Below are 8,124 nucleotides of genomic sequence, written 5' to 3' on the forward strand. Positions count from 1 at the left end.
CTGCTTTAAGCTGAAGCTGTAGCATTTTGGCCCCTGTCTGAGCTACAGCTCCTGCTGCATTGAAGCTGTGCCTGCGCACAGCCATGGACTATGTTGATCCAGACCCAGATTCAGACCTGCAGCCTGTCTTCCTGACCTGACCTCAGACCTGCCTCGTCACTGTGGCCTTGTCTGGAGACCACTGGGCTGTGTCTGACTCTGGGTACCATAACCAGACCTGATCCTGACCCTGACTTGCTAACTCATGTTCCTGCTTGACCTCACACCTGCCTTATCACCCATGAACTGATATGGTGATCTGACCTCTTCCTATAACCTGACTACCATTCCTGGGTCTGTGTCCTAGTTTTTGCTAGGATAGGGTTAATTTTCTTCTTAGTAGCTAGAAAACACTGTGTTTTGGTTTCAATTATGAGAACAATGTTGATAACTACAGGGACACTGTGCTTGGGCAATTTCCAAGGAGAGAGGACTGGAAGGGAGGAGTGGAGAAAAATGTAGTAGTCAGTAAAACCCAGAATTGACAGTTGGATACGCCACTCAGATATTCTAGATCATACTACATCATGTTTAGTATATTAACTGGGGCCGACTGGAGAGGGGAGGATTCTCTCAGGAATCGCTCGGGCTCGCTTTTCCAGGCTTGCAGTTTCAGTTTCGGGCTTTCTTTTCGCTCCTCCGGGATCGTTATCAGCGGGTAATGAGCAATTGTACTGTGCACCACTCACAGATATATAGTTGTTATCATTATTACTCTTATTATTATTTTAATTTTATTTTTACTCTAATTTATAAAATTGTTCTTATCTCAACCTACAAGTCTCCTCACCTTTACCCCTCCAATTCTCTCCCCAGTTCCCTGGGTGGGGAAGGGGATGGGGAGGGGCTGCAAGTGGCTGTGTCTTGTTTGTTTGCCAGCTCAGTTAAACTATCACAGTCTGTCCTGCTCACCTTGCTTGGGTACCATGGGACAGGCCCCTGCCCAGCCAGTGGCTTATCATGCTTGGCTACATCTCACCATCCCCTGGTGAACAGCCATCCTGCACTGTGCCCAGACAGACTTGCTACTGAGGATATTGTTTTTCTTTGGACTGCCTCAGCCCTGCAAGCTCTTTTGCCTTGCACAGTTACCTTTTCTTCATGCTCTTACTGATGGGAGGAATTTGAGAATTAGAAGGCAAATTCTTTTGTTGGAAAAAGCCCCAGTTAAATTTCTTTTTCTAATGTATTCTTTTACTTTCTTAAAACTGAGCACTCCAAAGACGAAGGCTGTAATAAGCAATTTATTTATTTAAAGTTATTGCAGAAATTAAAAGACCACGTTGCCATTGTGGCTGTTATTTTGTTGCAGGTAGTTGAGGTGATTGGATGCTGCCTAGGCTTTGGTAAGCTTTTTAGGCAGCAAAGGCTGGAGAATGGAATCTATCTTTTTTGCTTCTCCTGGGCATGAGTCTGATAGAGAAAGTTCCTCAGGAAAAGGGAGAATAACTGGTCCAGAGACTGGTTTGGTCAAGTCTGGTTTGTCTACCTGAGTCTTTTCTCCATCAAGGCTGGGTGTAGATCCTACAGCCTCAGGTGGAAATGGCTTTCCATCTTTATGTTCATTTTGACTTTCTGGTTCGTTTTGGAAAGAGACATCCTCAGTTGAAGGGGGCAGAATTTTAACCCAGCCCACTGTTTTTTCTAGGTGTGGGGAGAAAGGACTGGTTTCTGAAGGGAAAGCTTGTTGATGATTCTGGCCGGATTTTCCAGGTGTCTGATTAGCTTGCTGTTTCTCCTCTTCAGCGGCAGGATCCTAAATAACAGGCAATAAGCATTACCTATATTGAAGCTATTCAATTTTCAGATATGAAAAGGGTCACCCTTCACACTAAGGATCTGCTGCAATTCCAGTCTGCAAAGACCAGCTATAGAACTCATCTGCTGAAAGGATAGGCAGATGGAACTACTTCTTAGGCCAGTGGAGATGGGTGCATGAAACTTGTGTAACTACACAGTTATTGCTCTTTGCATTCCCTTTGTTATTTACAATTTCTTTGCAGAGCATTCTGAATACATTCTGTAGGACTGACTCTCTACTTATTCTATTGCCTTTTTTTATCCACCTAGCAATAGTGTGTTTTATCGCAAGAGAGATTTCTTCCTGATTTGGCCTTATCACTTTCTTGAAGCCCATATCTTTGTGAAGAAGAAAACTTAAAAATGGCTGGGTTTTCAAGAGTTCAATTCTTCTTTTGTAAAGGAGTATTACTATTGCAATATTAAGATTAGAATAAGACATACCTGTAGACTGTAGATTTCACAGGATATTGTGACAAACTGTTCATGTTTGAAGTGACTGTTTACTACAGAGCCTTTGCAGAAACCTATTTGCTGGAAGAAGAAAATGCAAGCATTTTTTTTTTTCACATTGTAGCACTGATACTTAGCTCATATGTTGTAAAATAAGTGATTATGAAAGGCTGAATATTTATAGCTTCTACATGTATTTGTAGGGATAAGCAGCTTGAGTAAACTTTTATTTTGGGATTGGCAAGCTTAAAAAGGCAGGCAGCTTTTTGAAAAAGGCTTTATGTTTCCAAAGGAGGGTTAGGTAACATGATAGTAAAAATAAGCTTTCCACTTAAGGCCCAAATACAATAGCACACTTAAATTCTGCTGCAGCAGAATATCCTCATGCAGGCAAGCTGTGTAACAGAACATAAGACCATTTTTCAGACAAAAACAATTTCACACCACACTAGTGAAAGAAACAGTGAAAAATGGTTGGTTTTCTACTGGGCTGTAGGTAACATGGCTTGGATCTCAGTTAAGATGGGGCTTGAAATGTTACCTCTTGGCTGTGTGCCTGTTTAGTCTTTCAGTTTCTCTTATAATTTTTCCTTAGTTCCTAAATGTTTTCCTTAGCTGACCTCCTTGTAGTATGGATATACTCTTTATGCATTGTTTGTAGTTTATTGTCTATGTCTGTTTACTTGGAAGAAATCCTTAAGAATGGTTCATTTTTGTAAGGCGATGACTACCCCGCCTTTTTCTGAATGGGATTTTTTTCTGTTTTCTCTGGTCATGGACTTCTAGGTGAGAATTTATAAAGCAGTTTGTACACACTTGCAAGACAGCATGGAGCTAGAACCCATTAAAAAACGCCTGTGGGCTTTGATTTTTGTCTGCAACCGAAGGGATAGGCTAAATATTTACTGAGGAATCATAGTATCTGAAAAATAGATGTTTATACAAGGGAAAAGTACTTACAGCTAGTTCTGAAGAAAGTGGCTTGCACTTGGAGATGTCAGCAATCGTGTCATTTTTGGAGCAAGATGTCTCCTGAATTAAAAACTCCACAAAATACGCAGGACCAACAACCCACTGTCAATGAGAGACCAGTGGCAATTAGACCTTGTGCATGTATCAGGAGGAAGGAAGAATCCTACAGACCTTGACATAGATGTAAAACTCCTGCTAAGTGTGGAAGGAGCAGGTTATACTTGGGGCATTACTGTTAGTTGTATTACAGGAGAATTATTTTTTGCAGTGCTGCCATTATTGCCTGGTTATTTTTTACTTCTTACGTATGCACAACGTTAGTAACTCATAGATTAGCTATAGTTGTAATGAGTTTGGGTTTTGTACTAAGTTAGCATCCACATAGAACTACATATCCAAAGACCCTTTTCAGTGCCTCGTTGATAAATTCTGGCTGCTTTAATGAACAGGTTCACTTTTTCTGTTTCTGAAATGCAAGTACCTCAGGGTTGGAAAATGAGAGTGATTAAATACGGTATTGTAGTAGTATCTAACGGTTTGAGACAAAGAGTGAAAACCACCTTGTTATCTATACATAATGAATTTTAGAGAGACTGGATATTATTATGGTAAACAAACAGGATTTAGCCAGGAGATCATTAACTCTCTGTTAGTCCATAATTAGTTTTAAACCATGTTTAAACTCATTCAGTGAATTATAGGTATGTGTTGGAAGAGATGACTGTGCTTTACTAAATACTTTCTGTGAGGGAGTCACTAATTCATGGTGGTGGTAGAAGAAAGAGCTCACAGTAAAGCTTTCCTAAACTTTGAAACACAAATCTGTGTCTTGGGTTTTGCATAAAGTCCTTCTTTTTGCAATAAATGGAGGCAAAGTTTTGGATCAATGCAGATCCTCATCTCCCAGGAAAATTCTATATAGAAGCATTCTCTGTCCTATACAGATACAAATTCTAAACAATCTGTAAGACATAACAAATCTTATATTTTATAACAGTTGGATCCATACTTCTTGAGGGCTAAAGCATGTCAGACGAGCCTTGGCTTACCTGCATTGAAGCTTTTGTGACATTGAGGACAGAGAAATAATGAGTTTGTTCACTCTTTTCATTGAACTTGGCAAGGGTTTGAACGGCAGTCTCCAAATATTTGGGCTTAGTTGGACTGTCATCAACTGGGCAGTCAGGACATACTGTCGAAATATGTCTGGGTGGAACTTTTTATTCAAACAAAACAATGCAATTAGAGAAAGCATAACCATAAGAGCATGTTTATAGTGTAGGTCACTGTAAATGCATGTATGCCCCCAACCCTACCCACTTGTTCTCCAGTCCACTGGAATAAGAGTATGTGGTTTGATTCACTCAACAATTTTGAATTTTTATGAATTTGCAGACCCATAAAATGTTGCAGAGGAGGCAGAGACACTGTAGAAAAAAGCTCAACCTACTGACAGTGGGCTTGCTGTTTTTACTTGCCTTTCACAAACCCATAAATATGCTTTTTAGAACAGAGGGTAAAAGCCCATATAGGGGCTTTGCTGGGTTTCCCAGAGATGAAAACAGTTGTTACTGTGCTGCTTTGAGCTGCAGAACCACACTGGCCTTACGATCACTGACGTGAGAAAATTAGGGCAGCTGAAGGCTAATGGGGGTGCTGTGGTGTCATAATTACAATTAAAATTTAAAGTAATGCTATATGGCAAAGAGTGTTTTTCCAGTCCTCTTTTAAAGTGAGTGTGTTAAATAAAGACATACCTGGTTGTAAAATGCACTCATAAGTATTCAGATGAGCAATATTTCTTGCCTGATTAATGTAGATAATTGCTTTGCATTGACCATAAACCTAAAACAATATAAACATTTAGAAACAATTAATATTGCACCCTTTGGACTGATCATCTAGTACCTAGACAGTGAGTGGTTCATTTTCTCCTTGCAGTCATTAAATTATTTTAAAGAAAAAAGTTGTGTTACTACTCAAATGGCAATGGAGCACATTTCTAAGTATCTCCTTTAGAAATAAAAGTCTAGATCTTCTCCTGGTGTAATTCTGAGCTATATGGGTGCAGTGCTTGTCTGCAGGATGGCCTGCACAAGGCCACTCTTCTGGCAGCTAAGACATGGCCAAGTGTCACAGAATGCTTTCCTTGGCCAGGCCCTGGCACCTGAGAGCTGGGTCTATGTCTAGAACCTGGAGATCAGCTCAGAGTGTCTGGATCCAGTCACCTGTCTTCTACCTTCCCCCTCTCCCTCTGTCCATAGTAAGGAAGGAGAGTGGTTAGAAAGACCCTAAATCAGTTTTGTGGCACAGTAAGGTCACCCTTGCACACAAAGAAGCTCTGACTTTCTGGCAGGAAAAAATACTGGCAAAGGAAAAATATCCGTTATGCCTTTATGTTTAAAAGTTGCATGTATATTCTCTCAATGCTTCTTAAATACTGCCACATGTATGATCAGGGCCTCTAAGACATCCATTTCTTGACTTCACAGAAGCCATATCAACCATATGTGCTTTGCACTCTTTTCCTGATGAAAGCAATGTAAGCAGAAATGAGTGGAATTCTTTTATTTTTTCCAGTTTTTCATTTAAAAATGAAAACTGATTGATCTAAGCAGCAGCCCAGGACAATTTAATCATAACTCCTTTTTTTTCATGAAGCTTCTTTCTCTTCATTCTTCATTTTATAAGGTTTTTTTTCACTTACTCAGAATCGTTTTGGTCACCTGTAGTAACAGTCTTAGATCACTTTCTGTCTTTGCAGCTTGTCTTGCTGAGCTTTCTTTTTTCTCTTTTTTCCTTGCAATTTTTGCAAAGTTGTCAGAATAAAAGTGGAATTAAACTAAACAAAAAATTGCATGTTATAAAAAAAGGAGTTTCATTTATTTCCTTCTTGACAAGCTGTCTTTAAAATAAACTCCTACAGGGTTGCTATAAAAAGTAAACCTTTATTCTAAATAGTGTCCTAACATGGCTATGTAGTTGTGTCTGCTTATTAGCTCTGGTCAAAAACTTTCTTTTAATTTTCATTATTTAAAATAAATCTTACCAATCTATAAACTGATTGGAAAGTACAGAGGAAAACTATGGACCTTAAAAAATGGGGTTTGATTTCTTCTAAGCTCTGCTGCCTACTAAAAATGCATGTGTAGGGATTTTGCTGTCATCAGTAGTACCTGAGTAACTCATCATACCTGAGATTAAATAAGAAAATAAAGTCCTTACAGTTGCATGAGGAAATCTGGCCGTACAGTTCTTCCACAACTTTCTGCTGAGTACGTGGCATTCAGTATCTACTACATCCAAGATGAGATAGAAGACAGAACCAGTGATCTCCTAAAAACAAACAAAAAAATAAAGGGTCATATCCCAGTTTTATATAGAACAAAGTAAGGACACGTAAAAAGGAGAGAAGGAGAAACACAAAACATACAGGTGGGACACATCGATATTCTGGAAACTGAACGTTCTTTGGGATAAATTCTCCACAGTGATAAATCAGGTGAGATTCAGGCCCTGTTAGAACACGCTTGGTCATGCATCTAGCCAGCTTTAATTAAAGAACTGCCTTTCAGAGTCAGTTTTATCCTTCTGATTCTGGTGCCAACTGGAACCCAAGAATACATGGTGATGTTTTCATCATCCACTGCATTTAATGATTAGTTTTGAAAGGTAGGTTATTTTACCTTCAATAAGAATGAGATGATAAATGCCACAAATAATAAAAAACTGCTAACATGGAACATTCCCAGTAGGCAGTAGAAACAGAAATATCATATTTCTTAGAGTAGTGTCTTCAAGTAGGAATGCTTTGCACTTGTCGTAAAGAGGCAATGACTCCGTTGATGCAGACAACTGTTCTCTCAGATATCAGAAAGTGCTATGAGAGACCTTGCATATCTACATGGATGTCTCAATTCATTAAAGCTTCGGTACAGTGCTTGAGTTCTGAGCCTGTGCTTAAACCCAGAAACCTTTATTCAGTTCATTGTCATTTGTACACCCTAAAGAACTTCCATGTGAGTGTTACTGCATGTTTAGACTGAGATTATGTCTTTGCTGAAGGGAGAGAAAACACAAAACTGAATGAGAGCAGTATTCTTGCATTCCTAGTTGATTTCACTGGTTTATGGAGAAAACACTGTGGAGTAAGAGTCCTGTAGAAATCTAGGGCTAGTACCTGTACAATTTTAGCTTCAGTTTTGATTTCTGTTTAATAGCAACTAAAGACCAGTCAATAGGACATCTAAAGGTTGGAATACTGCTGGCTTTTTTGATTTTATTCTGCTTGGAAAAACACTAAGAAGTATCTACTCTTGAGTTCTGAGGAGAGCAAATGATATTCTGGTCACACAGTGTAGAGATCTCTGGAAAGATGAGGATGATGATTTTATGTGAGCTCTACCATATGTAGTTGTAATAATAAACCCTTTAATATCAAAGAGCAAAATAAATAGAAAATAAGTCTAAAGAATGAGTACATTTTTTTGTTAGCTTTGTCTCCAAGTTATAGTCTTACATATGCAACTTATCATGCTTTATACCACTTTTTGTATTTTCAAATCCTCTTTTTCCCCCAAGTGTTCTATGAAGTAATCTGTTAATGCCTTGCACTGAGCTCTCAGGGTTTGCCTACACTAATCCTGAGGTTTAATTATAAGTGTTGTTTTGAAGGTCGTGAAAAGATCAAAAAGTATTTTGACAAAGAGGGAAGCTGAGGTGCAGCAGTTCTGTGTACAGTGGCATGGCAGGGTCCCCACACCTGGCTGCATAGATCCTTCTGTGGAAGGAACTAACCATAATTTTCTGCTTACGTACAAGGTACCTGAATACCATGATGATATGTCTCCTTAATATGAT

The 8,124-nt window shown here is 39.0% G+C and overlaps 1 protein-coding gene across 1 annotated transcript; it reads right to left on the reverse strand.

The window, feature by feature from the left end:
* Window positions 1-1,375: 1,375 nt before the first annotated feature.
* Window positions 1,376-6,802, reverse strand: FETUB (fetuin B). Its single transcript, XM_010171266.1, has 7 exons — window positions 6,698-6,802; window positions 6,490-6,600; window positions 5,022-5,109; window positions 4,314-4,480; window positions 3,253-3,366; window positions 2,284-2,373; window positions 1,376-1,795 (listed from the first exon to the last, which is right to left on the reverse strand). Exons 1-7 carry the CDS (start codon window positions 6,800-6,802, stop codon window positions 1,376-1,378), a joined length of 1,095 nt encoding a protein of 364 aa, XP_010169568.1.
* Window positions 6,803-8,124: the final 1,322 nt, after the last annotated feature.

The sequence above is a fragment of the Antrostomus carolinensis genome, unplaced genomic scaffold, assembly GCF_000700745.2.
Source record: "Antrostomus carolinensis isolate BGI_N321 unplaced genomic scaffold, ASM70074v2 scaffold34780, whole genome shotgun sequence".
In the NCBI taxonomy this organism is placed as follows: domain Eukaryota; kingdom Metazoa; phylum Chordata; class Aves; order Caprimulgiformes; family Caprimulgidae; genus Antrostomus; species Antrostomus carolinensis.